The sequence below is a fragment of the Mustela nigripes genome, chromosome 16, assembly GCF_022355385.1.
Source record: "Mustela nigripes isolate SB6536 chromosome 16, MUSNIG.SB6536, whole genome shotgun sequence".
Lineage (NCBI taxonomy): Eukaryota > Metazoa > Chordata > Mammalia > Carnivora > Mustelidae > Mustela > Mustela nigripes.
The window spans coordinates 42,371,883-42,396,894 of NC_081572.1; the positions used below are offsets into that span (position 1 = coordinate 42,371,883).

The window sequence follows — 25,012 nt, forward strand, 5'->3', positions numbered from 1 at the left end:
ACCTTCTATAGGCAGGGTTTATTACCTCCTCACTGGCTAAAAACATGAAAAGTTTTATAATTTTCATGGAAATTTTTCTTCCCCTTTTAGATATTTCTGAGAAATTAAAAGAGAATTTACAGAAAGGTACAGAAGTTTCTCTTTAGATGTTCAATGAAAAACAAGGAAAACAGTACATTTAGTGTTAGTGACAGAGAGCAAGTCTGGAGCACCTACAGTTGAAAAGCAGAATATATTTTTGCTCCCACTTACACAATTACATTAAAATATGGGCAAAGGAATATTTTCTCATATTAAATATCTAAAGCCAATTGTTTGCTCTGTAACTTTTCCTTAAATGACACTCATGGGTTCTTCACTTGTTGAAGTCCAATATGTAACCAAAGCCAAGTGAACTGTGTACCACCAACTATTCCAGAATTATAGAACTTCAATGCCCTCCCCTATTCCCACCCCACAAAAAATAAAAGGAAAAGAAAATATTTCCCCAACATCCCCATAGAGGCTGTTCAACTCCTGGCAAGACATGCAAATCATATTCGCTAAAAAAAAAAAAAAAAAAAAAAAGAAAGAAAAGAAAAGAAAAGAAAAAAAGAAAAAAATACACCCCTGCAAACTTCAAGGCATTTTTATCCAGCATTCTCGCAGGGCTCAAAGTATAACCAAAAGATCAAGGGAGGAGTGGGGTAAAATGGTGAATCATTCTGGGTTCCCCGTGATTAGTGTATCACTTTAGTCACAGAACAAGATACAGAGATCTTTTAAGTGGATCTGCCTTTCCAGTGGGTCATTTGTTGCCCAAGTTGATGACAGCAGGAACTTTAGAACCACGCTTGTTAATAAGTCTGTATTCATTAATCACTTGCATTCACACTTAAAAACAAAAACTAACAGAAGAAAAAAACCAAAAAAAAACAAAAAACTATTCAGTACCGGAGATTAAATAACCTTGTGTAGTCTCTTGAAATAAATTTGATTCCTTAAGAAGTCTAATTACTTTCAGTTGCCTTTTTTTTTTAAATAACTATATATATATATGTATATATATATATTTGTATATATTATCCTGTGATTCTACTTATGGTTCCTCTGCTGCGTTGAAGATCTAGGAGCATAAAAGCCTTGTGTCCCCCATGAACGGTGGCTCTAATGCTGCAGAAAGGTTACAAATAGGCAGTCTGGTCCTTCATTGATCTGGACTATCCATGGCTTCATTGTAAGTGATTATCCTTTTGGGATCTGGAGAGAAGGTTAAGAAATAGATACATAAATAAAAATAAGGTCTGATGAATGCCAAAAAGCCCACCCATATTCCAAATAGCCATCATCATTTTAGCTGCCTCCTTTTTTACGAAAACACAATTTAAAGACCACTTCTTTGGGCACCTGGGTGGCTCAGTCAGTTAAGTGTCCGACTCAATTCTGGCTCAGGTCATGATCTCAGGGTTAAGACTGAGCCCTGTTTTGGGCTCCACCTTGGGCTCTCTGCGCTGGGTGTGGAGCCTGCTTAAAGTTCTCTCTCTTGTGGCACCTGGGTGGCTCGGTTAAGCGTCTGCCTTGGGCTCAGGTCAAAATCCCAGGATCCTGGGATTGAGCCCTGCATTGGGCTCCCTGCTCAGGGGGAACTTGCTTCTCCCTCCATCTGCCTCTCCTCCTGTTTGTGCTCACTCTCTCTCACAAATAATAAATAAAATCTTACAAAAAAAAAAGTCTCTTTCCCCCTCTGCCTCTTCCCCCCTCTTAAAAAAAAAAAAAGAGATAATAATAAGAAAAAACTAAGACCGCTTCTTTGTATTGACACACATATGATCTACTTTTCCAGGACCCAATAGTTCGGCATCCCAAAGGATTTCTAGCAAGTGCCCTCTAGCCAGTGAGGGCTTCAATTCCTACAGATTAGAGAGGGGCTGAGTTCAGTTAAAAAGGATTTAAGTGGGGACGCCTGGGTGGCTCAGTGGGTTAAAGCCTCTGCCTTCAGCTCAGGTCATGGTCCCAGGGTCCTGGGATCCAGCCCCACATCTGCTCAGCTCAGTGGGGAGGATCCTGCTTCCCTTCCCCTCTCTGCCTGCTTGTGATCTGTCAAATAAATAAATAAAATCTTAAAAAAATAAATAAATAAAAAGGATTTATGTGTTTCTCCCAATTATAAAAGCTTAAATTGTTCATAATCCAATACTAAAATAAACACTTGGATTCATTTATTATTATTTTTAAAGATTTTACTGATTTATGACCGAGAGAGGGAACACAAGCAGAAGGAATGGGAGAGGGAGAGGAGCAGGCTTCCCGCTGAGCAGGGAGCCTAATGCAGGGCTCAATCCCAGGACCCTGGGATCAGGACCTGAGCCAAAAGCAGATGCTTAATGACTGAGCCACCCAGCCGTCCCAGATTTATTAACTTTTGTTCTCAGTGAAATGAAGTCAAAATTAACTTTAACCAATATGGACTGTCTAATAAGGAACTGTTTGAGGCACATCTAACACCAAAAATTTCCAGTTAAGATTGGAAAACTATCAATTCAGTCCTAATTATGACTTCTTTCTTCCTCCAAATTTCCCATAGCACCCCCAGTCTTTATTCTCTGCAATGTGCATAAGCTGAGATTCAGGTGCTATTCTAAATTCTAATTATTTAGCTGTATGCTCCCCCTCTACTAGAGAGGCATTAATTTTATTACATACCATTTCCCCTATCTAAGAACTTTTAAAAGTAATACATGCTTTTAATACAAAATAGGAAACCAGTAAAATTTGTCACCTAATGGAAAAGTATAAAGACCTAAATATAACTTTAAAGATCTCAAGCTCACCTGAGCCTAATAGTCAATCTAATTTAGTGCAGAGATAAAATCCCTTCTAGGACTGTAATAGCCATCCCCTAGCAACCTGCCATGAAGATAATGCTAGCTCTTAGTAAGTAATAGCCATTTTACAGTAAATACAGGAAGTCTAATTTTGCAGAGTATATTTTCTAGTCTAACTTTTTCTCGTTTGCCTTTGAATAAAAAGGGACACAGAAAGCAACTCAAAATAATTCAGGAGCTTGCTAGTTATCTTCACAGCTGTGTTAGACAAGTAAAACCTGACCTAAGTATGAGAGAGATGGGAGGAGGAGCAATCCTTGGAAATCAAGGAAACCTACCTTTTTTTCTTTTTTTTTTTAAGATTTTTATTTTAAGTTATCTCTACACCCAACGTGGGGCTCTAATTCACACCCCTGAGATCAAGAGCCCCATGCTCTTCCAACTGAGCTAGCCACGTGCCCCCAAGGAAATGTACATTTAATCTTGCCACCTTCTAGCTTACACAGTGACCTTTCTCACTTATATTAGCTAGCAAAGTGGATGGGAAATGGATGAAATTCAGTTACAGGGTTCTATTAGCAATAATCGCGCCTCGGATAAACCTCATTGGCTACGATACTGCCACTGCGCAAAGCTAGTTACAGGGTTCTAAAAGCCCAAATCTATTAGTGACTAGGTCTCCAGACTGAAACTTACCTTATTTCAGGTATTCCACAGCTACCACATTTTAACATATTTAGGAAAGCACACAATTAGGATAACCCAATTTGATTTTTTTTGAAAATTCCAAACAATCCAGATGTGGATTATTCAGTTCCTTTGCCTTCCTGCTATTCACATCTTATACATGTGGTTCATGAAGGAAGCTACTTTGCTGTTCTTTAGATTTTTAACCATCTACTATTTCAGAGAATATACAGCCCAAATAAGGCTTCTAAAACAGCCAGTATTTTTCTGAACTATGAACTTCAGTTCTTAGAACACCACTTGTCTACCACACAAATACAGATAAAGACTGGCTATAAGTGGAAACACTTACTCATGTTGGTTTCCTACAGTAAAAATATTTATGTTGTCTTACTTTCATAATCAGAGGGGGCAAAAATTCATGTTCTTCACCTAGCAGGTGAAGAGTATTTTCATATACTCTTTTCTTTTACAGTGTTATCCCATGTTTAGCAATCCTGGTATGGTAGCAAATGTATTTTAATTGCAGTTATTAAATAATTCAAAATGTAAAGCCTATTTCCTTGGTGGGTCACTGTTTATGTTATTCCTACCCAAACATAACATATGCTGTAAGTCATTAGTACTAACATTTTAGGTAACCTAACCATTCTTACCTTGCTTCTGCAAATTCCAAACAGATTCCATTTCTGCAAAGAAAAAAAAAAAACAAACCCACAACATTATTTTATACACTAAGTTTTGTAGAGCAAAGCTTAAAGCTATAATTTTCACTTTAAACCTAAAAAACCTAGACTGGGCTAGAGGTAGGGTTGAAATGGCATAGTTCTACTAAATAAGACAACACATTCTTATTTTCTTGGAATTCTCATGAAGTGTCTTTCAGATTGCCGTAAGTTGATAATATAAAGTGAATTATAGGGGCGCCTGGACAGCTCAGTTGGTTAAGTGCCGGACTTCAGCTCAGGCATGATCCCAGGGTCTCGGATCAAGCCCTGCTTCAGGCTCTCTGCTCAGCAGGGAGCCTGCTTCTCCCTCTCGGTTTGTGCTCTCTTTTTGTCAAATAAATAAAATCTTAGAAAAAAAAAGTGAATTACTGACTGAAATTAAACTACCAAGAGAGCAATTCTATCTATACAAATAGTGAAGATATGCTGAAGCATGACATAAAGTGGCACTTTTTGTAACAGCTCACTGTTATTTAAAAAATGAAGTATTTTTTGGCAATCCATCATAACCTAATGGTACCCAAAAGTCTTCTGAATAAAGCCCTCAAATTTGATTAAACATGATGCTTAACAGGCCTTATTAAAATTTTACTTAACTCTTTGCTGTAGGGAAGTGATTGTGTTCTTCAAACCACACCTACTCTTATTTTTAATCCATAAGGTCAAAATGCCAATCCATACCCATTTATTAGTAAACAAATCCTCATCTGCTCTAATTCCACTGAAATGTGATCACAACATGCTTACTTTGATAACTTAGTGAAGAAAATATGCAAATGACCAAACTAGAGTGACATACAGAGAAAAATTCTATCTGAAAGCATTCCAGAAAGCTTCACAGAGGGCTTTTATTTGAAGGTTTGATGAGTAAGACAATAGATGACTACTGTATCACAAGAACCAAAGAACAGGAAAATAGAAATTACAGTATCTTGAAAGGAAATATTCTATTCGGCTTACAATGTAAACAAAGACTACAGAGTAACAGGAATGAACCTAACTATGACTATGGAATAAGTGTTCTTCCCATGGCCATACAACTGTTAATCTGAAGACAAAAAGGAGATTTTCTTCTGTATAACTGGATTTTGTGTAATTGTATTCCATACAATTTATCAGTGGCCAAATATAGTTAAAGAAAAATAAAACAGGAGCTCAGTAAGATAGAATATATCTGGACATGGGTCATAGTAAGGTACAACATAATCTCTCTCCAGGGCTAAAAGTGTAAAATCTCAAATTATTATTTTTTTGTTTTATGTTTATGGATAGAGGCAGAGAAGGGTAGATCACAGTCGTCCTGCTCCCCTCTATCCCTCATCAAATTCACTCTTAAGTTTTGAAAATTTGTCAGAATTTTATGTTTGGAAAAATAGGTTAATTATTCAAACTAATTATACAGATAACACTGCATTCAAGGTATCACAATAAATGCCCAATTAGGGGTGCCTGGGTGGCTCAGTGGGTTAAAACCTCTGCCTTCAGCTCAGGTCATGATCTCAGGGTCCTGGGATTGGAGCCTGCTTTTCCCTCTTTCTCTGCCTGCTTCATTGCTTACTTGTGATCTCTGTCAAATAAATAAATAAAATCTTAAAAAAAATAAATGCCTGATTAAATAAAACCTGGGAAGTAATACACTAGTTATCACTTGGTCCAAGAGCATAGAAGGACGCTATGGGCTTTCAATCACTGGACAGGGGCACCTGGGTGGTTCAGTTGGTTAAGCGTCTTCCTTGGGCTAAGGTCATGATCTCAAGTTTTGAGATCAAGCCCCTGCCACTGGGGTCCCTGCTCAGTGGAGAGTCTGCTTCTCCCTCACCCCCGCCCCTCCCCTTGCTTGTGCTCACTTTCGCTGTCAAATAAAAAAAAAATCACTAGACAGATACCCATCCAAAGATCTCCTAGGTCTAAGGGGAGAGAATTGTGATCAATTTAATCTGGAAAAAAGAAGATAAAGCAGGAAGGTTATTCTAGTCATGACACTCGTATCTATCTCTCTAATTTCTATTAGTTTCAGACAATTAGGAATAGTTGAAATGGTCTTTAGAGCCGTTATCCTAAACATTTCTGTACTTCAGAATGGCTTATTTTAAGAAGTCCAAAGATCAGCCTTTCCTTGGTTGACCTGACTTCAAAAACATTAATCCAACACAAATGTTTTTTTCTTTTAGTCAAAGTACAGAAATCCATTTTCCAACAAATAAATTCCTGAGTTCTGTATGTATTGATTACTCAGTGCTCACTACTGTTAAGTCTGTTTAATGTAAAGATAAATGTGTATTTAGTTATATTATGTTGAAAAAACCGAAACTTTCCCTTTTGACCCACCTATGCTTTAACATTTCCTTTTCTCCTCCCCCATCACAAACCTCAACCTGCCTCTTACCCTGCCATCATTTTTTGGTGCAGGAGATGGGGAGGGACTACACTCAAGAGTCCAGAGAAGTACTTCAGTACTTTTAAATTTTAAAGACAAAATACAACTGTTTGAAACCACCCAAGCTCTTTAATGGATTGAAATCATTTCCTTAGCTTAGTCCTGATTCAGTTTTAGGTTTTAAACATAGATTTTACATGACTTCTGGTAAGAAAGTCTTATTACACTGAAATACGGGCTCTGGAGCAGTGAATTTGATTATGCTTTTTGAGGAAGGTAAAGGGATGTATGACCTAGCTAAAAAATTAGCCATGGCCAACCAAGCTTGTAGCAAGAAATAAATCAACGTTATCTGAAATGCTGAACGAGAAATTAATGCAACTCTCCTTCTAGTTATTTAATATTAAATACTTCTATAACTAGTAGCAACTTGATGTCCTTGATTAGAATTTTAAGTTTCTATGGAACTTAACTGAAGATTAGAAAGAAGGGACTAAATCAAATATTGTTTGCATGATTAACAAGAACCTAGTAATAGAGAATATATAGGAAAAGAAAAAATGGTATTTTTGACCTTTTTGAAGTTACAAAACTCCCCATGCAGATTCTAAATACAAAACCAGTGTTTTAACTACCATAAGAGAAGCGGAACAAAGTAAGGCACATTCAACTATACAGTGTCGTAACACAGTCTACTTCTAATACTGCCCTCATCATCTCCCCCAAAATCTTTTACTTCCCAGTTCTTTTTAAAGTTGGATCCCAGCACCCAATTATGCAAATAGTTATTGAGAAATGGCCATAGGAAGTCATGGTTTCTGCTTTGAAAATATACCAAAGTAGGTGATTTTGTTAAAATTCTGCAATTAAGACTGCCACCATCCAAATGTTAAATTTTATCATATAAAATTTTTCAAATATTTAGTTACACAACCTCATCAGGAAAGAAAATTTAATATTCAATTCAATTTTCTAAAGCAGACTACACTTCTACTTCCTACATAGCTCCCTATCACAATGCTCCCTGTAGTAGATGTCCAATAACTTAGAAGTTCTAAATTTCAAATAGTAGTTTAAAAACTACTATTTAGGGTTTAGGGATATAGATGTGAAACCAGAAAGGCTCTAGCTCCGTGAGCTTAGTAGAAGAAACAGCTTTTCTAGATAGAAGTATCAACATGCAAACAAACCTGGGTCATATTCAAGTAGGAGGTATGCTAAAGCAGGGGTCAGCAAACTTGATTTCTACCCATTGCCTGTTTTTGCAAGTCAAGTTTTCTTAAAACAGAGTCACACTCATTTTATATATTAGCCATGGCTGTTTTTGTTTACAAGACAGAATCAAGTAACTAGAATTGCAAGGAGAGACCGACCCCTATTCTGCTACTCAGGGGATAGCACAAAAGCACATACAAAGGAAAATTTCCTATTTAAACCATACAGCTGAAGGGAAGCCACTGAAAATATCTGAGATTATCATACTAAATTATCAGTAATAATTGAGGTAACTGCAGAGTATGGGTGAAGTGATAGCACAGTCATCCCCCTTATGGAGAGAGGTTCCAAGACCCTTCCCCCAACAACAGCGGATGCCTAAAACTGCAAATAGTACCAAACCCTACATATACTATGTTTTCCCCTATACATACATGTCTATGATAAAGTTTAATTTATAAATTAGGCAGAGTAAAAGATTAACAATAAAACAATAAAACACACTGTAAAAAAAGTTATGTTGAGTGTGCTCTCTCTCAAGTGTCTTACTGTACTGTACTTACCATTTTTCTTGTGATGATGTGAGATGAATAGATGCCTAGTGATGAGATGAAGTGAGATGAATGACAATAGGCATTGTGACGTAGCATTAGGCTACTACTGACCTTCTGACGATTCAGAAGGATCATCTGCTTCCAGACCACAGTGACCGTGGGGAACTGAAACCGCGGAAAGCAAAACCACGGATAAGGTGGGACTACTGTACAGAAAAAGAGCCCAGTAAATGTTACTGCAAAAGTGAAGAAATTAGGACAGTTGTATTAGAGATAGAAAGGAAAAAAATGGGTATTTTAGAGACAGGATCCATATAACCTAATCATCAAGGTTTGGAAAAAAATGAATTCAGTGTTATATACAAAGACTAGAGTGATGATGTTGAATATATGTGGTTTGAACTCAGAGTAAAAGCAGTTGAAGTTTTGAGCTTAATACACAGTGACAGAATTGGATGAGATTACTCAGAGGAGTTTGAGTAGCATGAAAGGGAGACTGAAAGAACACCAACATTTGAGAAAAAGAGAATGATACCAGGCAGGTTATGCTGAAGATGTAAAAAGGAGGAAAGTGAGTAGTTATGGAAATGCAAATTAGAGAATTTAGGGAGGGAGTGTTCAACTACGGCAATTCTTATTCAAAGTTAAGACTGTTAACTTTCTAGTCACTCTCTTTTTCCCCTAGCTAGATGTCACTGCCTTGTTCAAGCAGTGGTACCTTATGAACACTTCTGCCGTGTAATCTTTTTTTTTAAGAGGCTTCTCTCACCCTTAATCGGGTCTCACTTTCTATCTTCTACACCATGGCTATCATTCTCTCCCTCTAAAAATATAAATCTGAAAGGGACCAAAACATTTCAATGGATTCTCACGGTCTACAGAGACTAGATCTGTTCACTTGTATAAAATTTCCAGCATTTGACACAGCTGTACATCAATAAATAAACTGGACAACTAAATTAAAGATTTTTAAACTTGTATCACTCACTTTCCTTGAATCACTCTGAATGACTAGCATGTTCAAATATTATTTCATTTCAAAAGTCATAACCTAAAAAAGTTATGACTTTCCTTGTACAATAAATAAACCAATTTCCACTTCTTTTTAAAACCTGACTAGCCTTCTCTGACCCTCCCACCTCCCTTAGGAGTTTCTCTATGTTCCACACACATTTTATGTATTTTTCTACAGAGCATTGACACTAGTCATGTACTTCCTTCCATGTATGGTTCCCTATTAGACTGAATTCCTTAAAGACATGAATACTCTCTTTTCATCTACTTATCACAATTGCTTCTCACAGAGCTTGGTGCTATATGTAAATATTTGAACAAAATACTACTCATAAATCAGTCAGGAAGCAAAAATATAACAAAGTAGTATTACGTCCATTGAAACCGATATTCAACCATTTTCAACTTACAAAAACAGCAACTACATACGGTCCAACAAAAAAATTCTGCATTTAATTCTCCGAAGAAAAAGACTAAAGCTAAGGTTAAAGGTTAAACTTGATACCTTTTTTTTTTAAACTTTTAAAATTGAATGATACTATTGTCCCCGTTTAATATTAACATTTAAGGGGCTCCTGGGTGGCTGTTGGTTAAGCATCTGAATCTTGGTTTGCGTTTAGGTCATGATCTCAGGGTGGTGAGATCAAGTCCCACACTGGGCTCTGTGCTGGGCTAAGAGCCTGCTTAAGATTCTTTCTCTCTCTGGCCTTCCCCATCTTCCCTGCCCTCACACACTTCCTCTCTGTACAAAAATAATAATAATAACAATAACAACAACAATAATAAACAATCCTAAAAAATGTTCTGAAAACATTTAAACTTCTTAAAGATTTATTTATCTGAGAGAGCAAACGAGCAAGCATAAGCAGGGGAGGAGGGTTGGAGAGGGACAAGCAGGCTCCCCAACGAGCAGGAAGCCTGATGTGGGGCTTGATCGCAGGACCCTGGGATCATGACCTGAGCTGAAGGCAGACACTTAACCAACTGAGCCACCCATGCACCCCCAAAATATTTAAACATTTTAAAAAGCACATGTCTCAGGGCATGTGGCTGGGTGGCTCTGGATGGCCCAGTCAGTTGGGCAGCCAATTCCTGATTCTGGCTTTGGTCATGATCTCAGGGTCATGGGATTGAGCCCTGTGTCCAGCTCTGTGCTGACAGTCTCCTTGAGATTCTGTCTCCCTTTCCCTTTGCCCCTACTCAAGCACACACTCTATCTAAATATTAAGTTTTTAAAGTCTAAAAACCAAAATAAAAAGCATGTCTCCTCACCAAAAAAGGAAGTCAGTCAAATACAAGGCTAAAAAAGAGGACTGCCACAATTGAGAACCTCCCCCAGGTCAATTTACCACTTGATGCTTCACCCTGTTTTGCTATTCTGATTTCCTTCCTCAACCACTCCATAGTACCTCCCTATTCTTTTGCAAAGACGACTGTCAGAATCTTCTCCCCACCCTTTCCTTTTCCATTTTTGATTATACCAGAGAATTAAAAATTTATCTTTGTTTAAAAAATGTTAGGGGCATCTGCCTGTCTCAGTTGGTGGAGTGCATGACTCTTGGTCTGGAGTTGCGAGTTCTAGCCCCATGCTGGAGGTAAAGATTACTTAAAAATAAAATCCTAGAAAAAAATTTTTTAAAAGTAACCTCTACACCCTAATGTGCAGCTCAAACTCACAAGCCCTAGACTGACTGAAGTAGTTAGAAGTCATCACCTTTTCAGGAGATACTTAAAACTCTTCATTGGATCAATTTCAATCTTATATTCCCAATTTGGAGTTACACCAAACCAGACTAAATAGAACTGTCTGGACCACCTCTAAATATATACATTAGAAACTTGGAATATATACATTATTATGTCTATACATACATATGTGTATATTATTATATATACATATTATATTATTATTATATATATACATAGTATATTATACATATATATGTATATATTATGTCTAAATATATACATTAGAAACTTTTGAGTTCTGGTTCATTTCTACTTCTATGCTTATTCTAATCCAGTTTACTCTGAAGGTAAAATATCAAATTCAAGTTGCTTGGCATAATGAAACTGCTATTACTAAGATAGTAATAGACAATTTCTGCTTTTATAGCATGGGTGGTTCTTTCCTCACTTTCAGGAGGTAAGCTAATAAAATCTGGGAGTTAAATTTTACCTTCTATAAATTCTTTACAAGTTACCTTTCAGACTAATACCAAAGTAAATTCATTACTATTGCACTCATAAAAGCAGACTTAATGAAAAATCAAGCAGCTTAATACAGATGCTAAAATGGTAAGTCACTAGGAAAAAAAAGATCTCACAATCACGTTAAATTGTTACAAACATTCTTTTATGTCCCATATTATAGAGGGGGACAAAAGGATCCTTCCCCATTCTAAGAAATTCAACTAGGGCTGAAACCAAATTCAAATCTTTAGGCACCTGTAGTTAAGATTATGAGAAAGACAGCTGTGATGCTATAAGCAATCACGAAACAGTAATAGTAAAATGCAGTAAAGGTGAAAATACTTGTTCAACATTGTGTTTAAAAAAGAAAATTTAGTATTCAGATGCTTCTGTAAACAAAAGTCCTCTTTCCCCCTTTGATGGATTAACCCATAACTTGTCTCCTGCCTCCTCCTACCCTGTAGAACAACTTCCTCACTCCCAAACCTAAAATCCCCTTTTTAAACTAAGTATTTATCTTCAGATAAGCAAAACATCCATATGACTACAAATACAAATGGGAAAATCTCATTACTCCTCTGCCTAGACTATTCTAAGAGCTCATTAGAAAAATGCCTTCCAATCTGCCTTACAAATTGGTGCCACATTAATCTACCTGAATGCAGGTCTATAATAACAACTCAGTTTTTCAAGCTCTTCAGTAAAATAAAACAAAGGCCGATGTACTATTTTATAAATTTAGAAGCACAGACTTAAGAACAACAAATGATTTTTTTCAAGTACACAGAAATTAGGAACATTTTGGCATTCATCCGTCTCCCGTGCAGTTTAAGTCACTTCCATTCCACAAGCCCATCTCCCTGATACTCAGTGGCTTCCCACCTGCCTCCAGACCGACCTAATGATCTGGCATCAACTTATCTTCTTTCTCTTTATGTCCCCTCACCATAACCAAAGCAGAACCCTTTCACTGTTTACATTTACTCAGAATTCTCCAACTTATCTATTCTTTATTTTCCTCTTATCTGCATTTCCATAAGTCACAAAATCTTCCCCCGTCCATCAAAACTCTTATTAAACGTCCATCAAAACTCTTATTAAACGCTGCTGCCTCCATGAAAACATACCCTGCCTTTACTCTTCCCACCTTTACTCCATTAAAAATTCTCCTTCCACTGAAGTCTTCTATTTATATCTGAATACACTTAAAATCTTGCCTGATAAACTTGTGTACTTTTGCCTCTCCTTAAGCTCTACAAAGAAAAAGACTCAATCTTGCAAAATCTTCCATAACTAAGTGAAGTACTTTGCCTATAAGTACATAATAAGTGAAAGGAAAACACACACACACACAATTACTGCACAACTGTGTCAGAGAAAAGAAAAAAAGGATTAAGCTGAAGAAAGCTCTCTAGATTTCGAGTTCTCAATCCCAGCAGGCAGTGAGAACCACCTAGTAAGTTAAAATACATTTTAATTCCAAGGTGTAGGCCAGATCTAGTGAATTCAAATCATTTATGCCAATAACCTATAAGTAACAGAGAAACAAATTTTTAAAGTTTTATACTGTAGCGCCTGGTGTCCCCTCAAGTATATTTTATACTAGATAACTGCCATGCTGACTCACTTCAACCATCAAGAATTACACCTTATTTTATTCATCTCCCCTTCCATCTCTACATGCTGGATAAAATTTACCATATCAAATTATTTTTTCATGAATACTACAAAAATACAAGCATTCTGAATGCTTGATAACCTTCAGCACAGTTTTAGGCAAGATATATCAACCCGGTTTAAACACTGACCAAACACACAACTCACATCAACCTACCTTATTTCAACAGATTTGGCTTCAAATGACTTTTCTGAGTCAAATAACTTCAAATGACCATTTCAAAATCAAAGATTCACCTCAAAAAGTTAGGGTCTACTAAATGCTTTAAAGGAGGCAACAGCTGTCTGTCCAGTACGTGCATTAAAATCTATCACTCTAACACAATGGAAGTATCAATGAGCAAAATGTTAGGTACCTGGAATTTGCTCTTGACAGTCCTACCAAAGAAACTCTGAAGGTAGATAGGTTAAATAAGAATGACTAAGCTTTTTAAATGTTCAGGCTGGACGATGGGTACTTTGGGGTTCATTATAGTTTCCACTTTTGAATATAAATTTTTTCATGGCCAATTTAAAAAGGTAACACTTTAAAGTTCACCCCTTAAGTGCCACTTGAGAAAAATAGAAAACAGGACCCATGTCTCACCATACATATTAATACTACTATGTAATGGTACAATATTCCTCCAGATAATATAAAGATTAATCCTCCTGTTTCTTAAGGAAAAGTTAATAGCATAACATGTATCATAAGCTAAAAGAAAAATCCCAAGAGTTATAATTCCCACCAATCCCTTTTTTATGCCTCATGTATCTATCTTTATTTCATATCCTCAAATGTACTGAACATACTTCCAAGGCTGCAAGTAATTAATGTTTAATCTAAAAAATGCACCATTCCTACTGAACTTACTAAGCACCCTCTTACCTACTATTTCCAAATAAAGTTGTTGAAGAACTTATTTTTGAAGTTAGGAGGTATGCATAAGAACTTCTATTCCTGAGCCTAACTAACTTTGTAAGTGATCGCCTTTGAACATTTAAAGAGAAGACTACGCTAAAGGACCAAAAAAAATACAGGTGCTCTTTTAAAGGATATTCCAGTAAGCACAACTGATTACCTTCTTTAGAGTTTAACTTTAAAAAAAAAAAAAAAAAAAAGGCAAGCCAGAACTTCAGATCTTTAAAAGGCTGTAATTCAAAACAAATTCAAAGAAAAGAGAAATTAGTGACCTAATGAACCAATCCACATTTGGCAGTAATACAAAGAAACTGCCACTTTAGGAACTAACTGAACTGAATGTTATCCATTGTTGGGGGTAGGGGGGATGCAGCAACAACACAATCAATACCAATTTAATCTCAGTAATATTCAACTACAAAACTCAAATTGATGCACTTCACTAAAGCAAATCATTCGTTAATATTAGCAAAATTAAATATAACTGCATCCATGTAGGGGCATTTAGCTCATCTAAATACCACTGATTTCATGTCTAGTTAGCCTACCTATATGGAAAATGCATACAGAATACCTAGAAATAAATTGGAGTTAATACTCCCATTTAAAAAGGCTTACAAGGGGGGCGCCTGGGTGGCTCAGTTGGTTGGACAACTGCCTTCAGCTCAGGTCATGATCCTGGAGTCCTGGGATGGAGTACCACATCGGGCTCCCAGCTCCATTGGGAGTCGGCTTCTCCCTCTGACCTCCTCACTCATGTTATCTCTCACTGTCTGTCTCTCAAATAAATAAATAAATAAATTAAATAAAATAAAAAGGCTTACAAGGGGCGCCTGGGTGGTTCAGTGGGTTATATTCCGCTCGGGTCATGATCCCAGGGTCCTGGGATCGAACCCCGTGTCAGGCTCTCTGCTCAGCAAGGAGCCTGCTTCCTCCTCTCTGCCTGCCTGCCTGCCTCTCTGCCTACTTGTGATCTCTGTCAAATAAATAAATAAAATCTTTAAAAAAATAAAAAATAAAAAGGCTTACAATTCACAATAAAAATCTATATAAAACTAGGAGCCACTTAATGGAACAACTTGTCCCAGACTTTTTCACAGGCTGTGGAAGAAAACCAGATATCCTCTCAGGTTCACATAATGACCACCAATACAAAATACTCAGGTAAAGATTTTCCCAGTAAAGGTCTCTGGAGGGCCGATGGCACAGAAGATACCACCAGAAACGCCAACTCCCCCAGCAGAATTTAACTTATAATTAACCACAAGTCTTAAGAAACTATGCAATTTTTTTTGTCTTAACTTTCCTAAAAACACCCACTTCTTGGTCAATTCATTTATTTCCAAACAGCAGTGCTGGAGAAAAAAGTGAAGACAGGTAATTTTATCTGCCAGGATTTCTACTCCTAAACTCCCATAAGGCAATACTACTACTTACTCCCATTTTTTAAAAAGAAGAAAAATAGTAAATGGACATCTGTTCATTTTACTAATGTCTTCCAGTTTGCAGATAAGGTAAGGTATGCAGAGGCGGCAAATTTGCTTAAAAGTCACATAAATAGCTTTGTTATTCATCTCCGAGGCAGTGATTCTTCCAGGGAGAATATGGCAATTACCTCATCCCCACTTATGCTGCCCCTTCCTTGAAGTTCCAGGTCACTGCCTAAATGAGCCAATACTAAAAATGGGAATGTGCAGCATATCTTAGGTGTGTGTATGCACACACGGGGTATAGATTTCTGTTAGGGGAGGAGGGGAATATGGAAATGGAAGACTGAAAACTACTGTTCTCAAAAGTATCAAGGTTGTAAACATCATTCACTAAGCCTTGTTATTTGCTGTAGGTATTTAAATAAGTTATGCCATACAGCAGATTTTTAAGACACAAATAGCGGCAGAGCCAGATAAGCACCGGACTCTGGATTTCAGCGCAAATAATGACCTCAGGGTCCTGCTAAGCCCAGAGGTGGACTCCCTGCAGGGAGTCTGTGTATCTCCCTCTCCCTCTGCCCCTCCCTACCCGTGCTCTCTCTCTGAAATAAATTAATTTTAATTTAAAATAAGACACCAGGGGCGCCTGGGTGGCTCAGTGGGTTGAGCCCCTGCCTTCGGCTCAGGTCATGATCTCAGGGTCCTGGGATCAAGTCCCGCGTCGGGCTCTCTGCTCGGCAGGGAGCCTGCTCCCCCTCCCCCCCGGCTGCCTCTCCGTCTACTTGTGATTTCTGTCAAATTAATAAATAAAATCTTTAAAAAAAATAAGTAAAATAAGACACCAAGAAACCATATTCTAAAAAAAGTTATGGGCATGAACTTGAAAGATATCTGATTCCTTTTTTAAACACAGGCTTCAGGGCTATGAAAAGTACAGACTCCAAGTGCCTGGTTCTACAATGCTAACTGGGCTTGCTGTTGCAGTTATCAAAATTACTTTCCAGTTACCATTCAGCACCCATTATTCCTTTGTGTAAAAGAAAAACTAGTTTGCCACTCCATCTTTTTGGACTCCTCCTCAAAAACACTGCTCCTACACATTTTACACATATTAGAACTATCAAGTGAGCTCACTAATAAAGAAGCGTTATGATATAAAAAGCAAAGGAGAGGGAGCATCTGTTCAAAGAAAAATTTAAAAAACAACCCAAGAGAAAATATGTCATCCCTTTAGGCACAACCCCACCCTTCTTCACTCTTTGAACTAAGTGTAGGAAGTCAAATACACTGTGTATATATGTATATGTGTGTATATATATATATTTTTTTAAATGCTTTTAAGTTTAAAAAAATTTTTTTTCTTCAAAATAGTACTATTGCCAAAGACTCTGAATTAGTTTATCAGCAGCTTTATCCACTGTTATTGTCAACTTAGTTCACAAATTCTTCAAGAATCTCCTAGTAATTTCCAAAATTCACCCATAATACACCAGCTAATAAATATAAGTTAAATCGACCAGTAAGAATCTTTATATAAGAAAAAACGAGTTACCTTTAGTGTGATATACAATAGCAGCCCTCAGGTCAAAAGAACCCCAGCTATCATTTCTTTCTAGGCCTCTCTGGTATCTCTGTTCTTTGGCGGAGCCTAACAAAGTGTTCGTAGGAGACGCCAGAGGATTTTGATTTTCTATCTCGTAGTCCTTTGAGAGAAACACTAAAGCACCTTGACTACTGGTGTCTGCTTTTTGCAGGTCACCTATATGACTGGGTTCCAAGGATAAGGCTCCACTCTCACTAGTAGTCCCAGATTTTAGAATGCTACCCAGAACTTGAGGACTAGTCCGTTTTTCCAGCTCATAAGCCTTGGGAAACACAGGATGCTCAGTTCCTGAGGGGATTATTTCAGCACCCTGTGAAACCAAAGTGGCAGGATATTCCCCTTGAAATGTCACCTCCATCACTTTATGATCTGATGACTTCCCAATAACAGTCTCAGGGCCAGCACTGGGCTCATTTATAAATGATAAACCCCACTGATTCTGGAAGATATCCCCCAGGTTTTGCTGATCTGTTTGAGAGGGCAGATCCACTTGTGCTGTGCTCAACAGCACAGTTTGCATATTTGAAGGATAGATAAAAAGGCTAGATTTAATTTGTTCAACAGCTGCTGAAGTCAGACTCATGTCCTGGAGAACTGAATCAGTCCCAGAAGAGATGGGTGTTAGAGTATTAGCAGCAGTAGTTAGCAGTGGCTGACCCCCTGGAGAATACACACTTGCATCAGTCCCTGCTAAAACAGGCCCATTAGAAAAGTTGGCCGAAGTAACAGATTTCAGCGCTGACATAGGGACCTGGGATAACCGACTTGAAGATTGGGTCTGAGTTTCCCCAGTAGATGATGAAGAGGATGAAGATGAAGATGGCGACACGGAAGAATTCTGTACAGTTTTGTTGAGGTTTTCCTTAACTTTGCTTGCATAACTTATTTTAGGAACTATTTTAGCGCTGCTATTGTCCACTGGAAAAACTGGGGGTGGTTTAAATAGGGTCCACGAGTCCTCTTTGGAGGTAACAGCAGAAGCATGCTTTCCTTTGGGCCGATCATCAAACTTTTTGCTGCTCACACCAGGTTTAATATCAGAGCCTTTCCGCAGCGTATCACCCACAGCAGGTTTTCCTCGATTTGTTCCTCCAGGCCCAGTTTCATACTTCCAAATGGGCTTCGAACCATCTACTCGATTTCCCTTTTGTTCACTGTAGTCAGGCTTGAAAGTTTCAAGTCCCTGTTTTAAGGATGGGACACTGGTCTCTTGTTGCATTATTTTGTCCTGAACTAAATTAAGGTTTTCACAACCCTTGGCACTATTGCGCCTAGCTTTCCTTTTTTTAGGAGTGGTATATCCGCTCTCAGATCCACTACCATCGTTATCTGCTCCTTTGCCCATATAACCATTAGTAATATAACCAGAATTATTTGTTACAACACCATTTGGAATTGCTACTGTATCAGTCTTGTCTACAGACTGGTTCTCTCCAGATTTATTTTCATAAGATTTCCCATTCTTTTTGTCCATACTGTTTTTCTGCATGAAATTCCTGGTTTTAATTCCTGCTTTCCCAAAGGTGCTGGCCTTTACAGTCTGCTTCAGATTAGTGTCTACAACTTGTTGGTTGCCATTGAGGACCCTGGAAATAGGGCTGGTAGCTTCATCAGAACCCAGGCTCTTTAAAGATATTTCTCTTTCTCCAGCATTACCATTTAGTTCACCATAGCCTAGAGGGGGGAAAAAAATTTTTTTTAAAAAACAATTACAATATACAGATTACAACAGTCTAACTTTTTTAAAAAAGATTTTATTTGACAGACAGAAATCACAAGTATGCAGAGAGGTAGGCAGAGAGAGAGATAGAGAGGAAGAGAAGCAGGCTTCCCGCTGAGCACAGAGCCCAATGAGGGGCTTGATCCCAGGACCCTGGGATCATGACCTGAACTGAAGGCAGAGGCTTTAACCCACTGAGCCACCCAGGCACACCAATAGTACCTAACATTTAAAGACATTATGCTATGAACATTAGCTTGACTATCTGTTATTATTTCACAACTACGAGAAAACACTTGTGAGCCCCATGAAGTCTAGCAAGCAAGAGACTGAACTAAGCTGGAATTCAAACCAAAGTCTGAGTTCAGGAAGAACAAGACCTCTTAAGCTGTATGCCATACTCTCTCAGAATCAACTTTCCCATTGTTCTCACAGGCTGTTGTAAAATTTCCTTTACAATTAAGAGCAGAGCTACCCTCTGGGCAAAAATCAAGTTATGTTGATACATTAATTGTATATTAGAGTAGAATTAAAAAATCTCTTTCTAGGGCCACCTGGGTGGCTCAGTCAGTTAAACATCTGCCTTAACTCAGGTCCTGATCTCAGGGTCCTGGGATTGAGCCCCACATCATCAGGCTCCTTGTTCAGCATGAAGTAGGTTTCTCCCTCCGACAACTAACTGTCTACCCCTCCCCGCTGCTCGTGCTCTCTTGCTCTCTCTCAAATAAGTAAAATCTTAAAAAAAAAAATCCCTTTCTATGAACCCATAAATGGCTGGTACACCATAAGCAGTTTCTACTGCATTCTGCTGAAGAAAAATCTACTACCTGTGAACTTTTTCTACAGTAGTCTTGAATTTAATATTTCCCAGACATTAGATCATACTATTTATGTATGAAACCAAAATACCTATGTACCAATGTTTCTAACTCTTTTAAGATACATTTTTTTCATTTTACATCTGGGTAAGAAGACTCTCAGAGAAATTAACTTGCCCAAGTCACAAAGTAAAGAACTGGAAATGTGAACTACAGTTTACCCAACATAGTTTCCCATTACTATGTAATACTGCCTACAAGTGATGCAATATTATTTACTAACAAAATTACAATGAAAGTTATTTAATTTATTTAAAGATTTTATTTATTTATTTGACAGAGAGCTACAGCTAGAAGGAACACAAGCAGGCGAGTGGGCGAGGAAGAAGCAGGCTTCCCAATGAGCAAGAAGCCTAATGTGGGGCTTGTTCCCAGAACCCTCATCATGACCTGAGCCAAAGACAGACATCTAATGACAGAGCCACCCAAGCACCTTAAAAAGTATTTAACTTTAAAACGTGTCATGGTGTTCAAGTTTCAGACTTTCAACTGCCATAAACAGTTTATTACTATATGTTATTCAACTAGGCTAAACAACAGTTTTTTCCCATTTCCTTACCAGTTTAAACAGTGGTATTAGTTATCTACCTTTCTATGAAAAGTTCCCAAAAGTATTTTGAGGTCAAGTAATTAGAAACAGATACGTAACAGAAGGATGCACACAAATTCATTTAAGGGAGTTTTTCAAGGGACTGGGGCGGGGCATCCAATCAATACCAAGTAATTTGCTTTTGTCACTTTTATTCACTCGTTCTTGTGGGTCTTTAGCCTGTGAAGGCTAAAAGGAATGTGAGCTGTATATTCTTGTTTTGAAATTGTTTTAATTCCCAATACAGTAAACATCAATAGATACATAACCCACAGTAAAAGCTCTTTGTGAATTTTAAAAGCATAAGGGATCTAAGGTTTTTTGGGGTTTTTTTGTTTTGTTTTAAACAAGTGTGAGAACCATTGTTTTAAAATAATTTGATGTGGAATAGAACAATCTGGGAAGATGCACAACAGGATTTACTGTAATTTTAAGGCACTCATTTCGTATCAGAGAAAAAAAGATTATGATGCTACGAATGAACAAACAAAAGCATTTTCTCCCACTGTATTAACTTTCAGAAAATAACTCACGACTATAATCGTTCCTAAGATGCAGTGGCACAAAATCTGTACCACAAAACAATTTATTTTGTTAAAGCTCTTTTGCAGAGTTGTATTTAAATTTTGACTGCTGAAAGTGATTTTAGGATAGCCAATCAAATCAAATTTTTGGTGGTAAAATTCTAACTATGAAACTACTAGTAAAGAAGAGACCATTCCTTGGAATGTTTTCTGAAAGTTTCTTTTTTCTTTTTCTTTAGAAAAGCAGCAAGTTCCTAAATAGAGGCTCTCATTGTTTTTAACAGATCCAAGTTTACCTGTGTACCCCTAGACTAAAACCAAATAAACCAAACAAACAAAAACACTACATACACCATTTCATGCTAACAGGCTAAACAAAGGTTTTGTACTCTAGGGCCTATTAGTCATAACTTTCTCAAAGGTAAGCAGTTTTAAGAAAAAAAAAATTCCAATGTCCAAACTAACCTGGACCAAAGCCAGGACTTTTAAGTGAACCGGAATAGTTTTTCCTGAAATTACTAATATTTAGTGGTTCCAATATCAGTAATCACCTAACAATTTAATAACAGCTCAAAAACCACCATACTTCCACCCCCAAGTTTTAGTAACAAAAACCTTTCTCATTTAACTGAAGTTTTTTTCCAGGAGCACCTGGGTGGTTCAGTCAAGCATCTGCCTTATGCTCAGGTCATGATCTCAGAGCCCTGGTCTAGCGGGAAGACTGCTTCTCCCTCTCCCTCAGCACCACCCCCCCAACCCCATCACGCTCTCTTTCTCTGTCAAATAAAGTCTTTAAAATTTTTTTCTATAGAAACTTACACAAAGTGTAGAAGAGGCATTTTCTTTTAAAAACTTAGGTATTTAAGAAAAAATGCAAATACCACAGAATCACTGAGGGAAATCAAAGGGCTCTTTGCACTTTCACTATTCAGGTTTGCCATGCTAAAGTATCTAACCCTATTTCAAATGGACTCTGCAAAACTTCAGTCCTAATAAATCTAGCTTTTGGATTAGAAACCCAAATTACTGAACACATTTGGCCCTCTCTTGCGCCCTCTTCTGGTAAAAGAAAACGGGTTCCTCTTTATAGGTTTGTGGGTAATGGGTCATAAAAGCCCACTTCAACATATTACAGACACATTTCAAAAATGCTCGGTTTTCTTAGTAAATTAGCATTACACACATTGACGCCACAGTACCGTGACCAGGCCACACATGGAAAACTGTTCATCCCAAATTGTTTACATTCTCTCAAAATCGCTAAATCCAGTTTCCCCTCTTTATCCTCTTCCTGGATTAGACATACTACTTTGAAGAACGCCGGGGGCTGAATGGTTCAGGGGTGGGGTATATTAATACCTGACCAACTAAATAAAATTTTCCAATCTGAACAGTAATACTGCTTTATATTCCAAGCAACCACAATAAAGATTTTCTTTTCTCTAAATTGAAAAAGACCTAAGGTTAAAACATTTAGTGATGTATACCTTCTGATAGTTTTCAAACTGTTCCAAACCCGTTAAGATTAATTCCCAATACATATATATGTTCATTTCTACTGCACACCTGATGTCCCTACCCCCCAAAGTGGAAAATCTGGCATTCCAATTTCAGTCTTCAAATTACATTAAATCTTCAACAGAACAGTAATTTTTCTCCAGCTCTCAGTAACTGTTTGTATCACATCTGATATGCTGGGTTTAACATCCATTTTCTTACCATTCCCTTCATTTCTCTTCCAATTTATAAAGAACCTTTAATTTGTAAAAATCTGCCTAGTCACAAACTTTTAAAGTTCATTTCTTCTCAAATGTTGTCTAAAATGACTTTTACCCTCAATTTAACATTGTTCAAATCAAGAGTTTGGGGCTCGGCATCAATTTGAAAATAGGAAAACACCTTTCCTTTTTACAGGGGAAAAGCCTCGTCCAAAGCAAGATGGTAGTGAACCAACCGCATGGATGAACCACCTCGTTTCTCCTTTAAGGACAAGTAACAGGGGTCAAAAAAAACCTCGCCCGCTACCCCATCCAATCATTTTTCTAATCTCGCTCCTCAAAAATCACTACCCAAGCCCAGAAAAATGCTGGGGGGGCTTGAAAAAGCTAAACAAGCTTTTTTTGTAAAAAAAAAAAAAAAAAAAAAAATAAGCTGTTAGGAGGAAAGGGCCCAAGTGAAAGCCTGAGAGGCGGAGTCGTGAGCGAACCTGGCAGGAGACGAGGTTCCTGTGGCAGAGAAACTCGTGACCGGGGAGCCTGGTTCCCGCTGGGTACCCCACCCGGCCTTCAGGCACCGCCTCTACCCAAAATGTACCCCCCCCCCCCGCCCCCCCGCCCCCACGAGCGCCGCGGCCGCCGCCCGCGGCCTCCTGCTCCTGGCTCCACTTCGAGGCCGGCTCCTCTCCCGGACCGCCCGCGCCTCCCGCCGCACCCGGGAGCGGGAAACGCGGCCGCCGGCGCGCGGGGCCCGGTGAAGGCCGCTCCCCTCGTGGCCGCTTCCCTCCCCCACCCCAACCGCCCCCGCCCCTCACCCCAGGGACCCGCCCGGGGCCGCGCGGCCGCCACCGGGTTACACAACCCGGCCGGCGACGGGGGGAGGGGCGGCCACGGGCCGGGGGCGACGGCGCCCCCGCAGTGCGGGGGGGCAAGGCGGCCGCGGGTAGGGATCCCGAGCCCCCCAGCTCCGCCGCGCCGAGCCCCCTCGACACCCTTCCCCCTCCGCTCCTGGGCCGGAGTCGGTGACAGGAATCGGCTTCCAACATGGCGGACAGGAAGCGGCCCCGCGAGGAGGAGAGAACATTCCAGCCGCGCCGGCTCTGGGGGGAGCGGGCCCGGGGCGCCGGCCTCGCGAGGAGCCGTAAGGGTAGACTGCGGGGTCCGCTGCCCAAGAGGGGCGTCTAGAGGTGCAAATGACTCGAGAGGCGAGGGGTCCCGGCCGCCCCCCCAGACAGGAACCCCAAGGCCACAGGTGGGCTTGGGGTGGCGAGTGAGGGAGGACACTTCCTCAATTCTGCCCACCTACCCTCGCCTCGCCGCCTGCAAAAGGGTCTCGCGACACCACCCAAGTCGGGATTCGCTAGGCCTTCTTGAGCTACACCACGAAGGCTTCTGGTGGGGGGAGCTGTGGTCACCCCAACTCAGAGCCACCAGATTAAGGTTCCTTTGGGGCCTCAGGAAGGTAAACGGGAAAGGAATAGTAAGGCTAGACTTCTAAGGCCGACCCTCCGGGTCTCCCTCCAGCCCGGGCGGGGGCCGGGAAGGTCACACTGGCCTGGTTGGGCCTCTCCCGTGCTGAGGGGAAGGAGAGGGCGCTGCAAACCCCGCGGCCCAGCCCGGGCTTTGGGAGAATGGAAGGGGGCTTCCCCAGACCCGCAGGTCACAGAGACACAGACGTGCACACACACACACGCACACGCACACCACTCCGACCGCGTCCGCGCTTTCCACATCCAGCCCCACCCCCATCTCCCCTACCCCCCACCCTCACTCCCCTTCCCCCACTCGTCCTCCCTCCCAGACCTGTTTTCTTCTTCGGCGTTTCCTGGTGCTGCTGGAGGGCGTGTTTCTGCTCATGTTTCAGCGCCTTCGGCTGGGCCTTGGGGCTGCCCTCGGCTCCATGCTGCAGGTATTGGTGAGGCTGCTGGTGATGGTGGTGGTGATGGTGGTTGTGGCTGTGGTTGTAGAAATAATAATGGTGGTGGTGATGCGGCTGCTGCTGCTGCTGCTGCTGCTGGGGGTGATGGTGCGGATGGTGGTGGCTGTGATGGTGCTGAGGCTGTGGCTGGCCGGGCTTCTCCTCCATTGAAAGCGGCTGGGACTCCCTGGCTGAGGCTGCGGGTTGCTGCACCGTCAGGATCTGAGACTGCTTCTCGGGGCTCACTCAGTATATCTGAGCGCGTCTAGCCAGCGCACTGGTTAACCGAGCGATCCTGCGAGATTGGCAGCGACGCTCCAGCAATCAGGAGCCACGCTGGGCCGCAGGCCCCGCCCCTAGCCCAAATCCTCTTTCCTTCCCCTTCGCCACAGCCTCCTGGCCAACGCCACTTACCCTGTGCAACCTCACAGGGCCGGGCCTTCAACGTCAGCACTATGGCTCTCTCTTCTGTCGCTTTCTCTCCT

The 25,012-nt window shown here is 39.9% G+C and overlaps 1 protein-coding gene and 1 non-coding gene across 2 annotated transcripts; both read right to left on the reverse strand.

Annotated features, from left to right (window-relative positions):
- Positions 1-1,045: 1,045 nt before the first annotated feature.
- On the reverse strand, positions 1,046-24,923 carry NUFIP2 (nuclear FMR1 interacting protein 2). The gene is made up of 4 exons (XM_059380537.1): positions 24,413-24,923; positions 17,133-18,857; positions 4,148-4,180; positions 1,046-1,239 (listed from the first exon to the last, which is right to left on the reverse strand). The coding sequence occupies exons 1-4, from the start codon at positions 24,693-24,695 to the stop codon at positions 1,187-1,189; spliced, it is 2,094 nt and encodes a 697-aa protein (XP_059236520.1). The 5' UTR covers positions 24,696-24,923; the 3' UTR covers positions 1,046-1,186.
- LOC132004663 (U4 spliceosomal RNA) lies at positions 3,307-3,440 on the reverse strand. The gene has a single exon (XR_009400610.1). It is a non-coding gene; the product is annotated as a U4 spliceosomal RNA (small nuclear RNA).
- Positions 24,924-25,012: the final 89 nt, after the last annotated feature.

What these genes read in the sequence shown, in the direction of transcription:
- NUFIP2 (XM_059380537.1), bottom strand. Translation starts at nt 24,695, where the DNA reads ATGGAGGAGAAGCCCGGCCAGCCACAGCCTCAGCACCATCACAGCCAC. An exon ending in TATTGTATATCACACTAAAG is followed by an intron (nt 4,181 to 17,132) that starts GTAACTCGTTTT and finishes TTTTCTTTGCAG; the next exon opens with AAATGGAATCTGTTTGGAAT. An exon ending in TTGGAATTTGCAGAAGCAAG is followed by an intron (nt 1,240 to 4,147) that starts GTAAGAATGGTT and finishes CCTTCTCTCCAG; the next exon opens with ATCCCAAAAGGATAATCACT.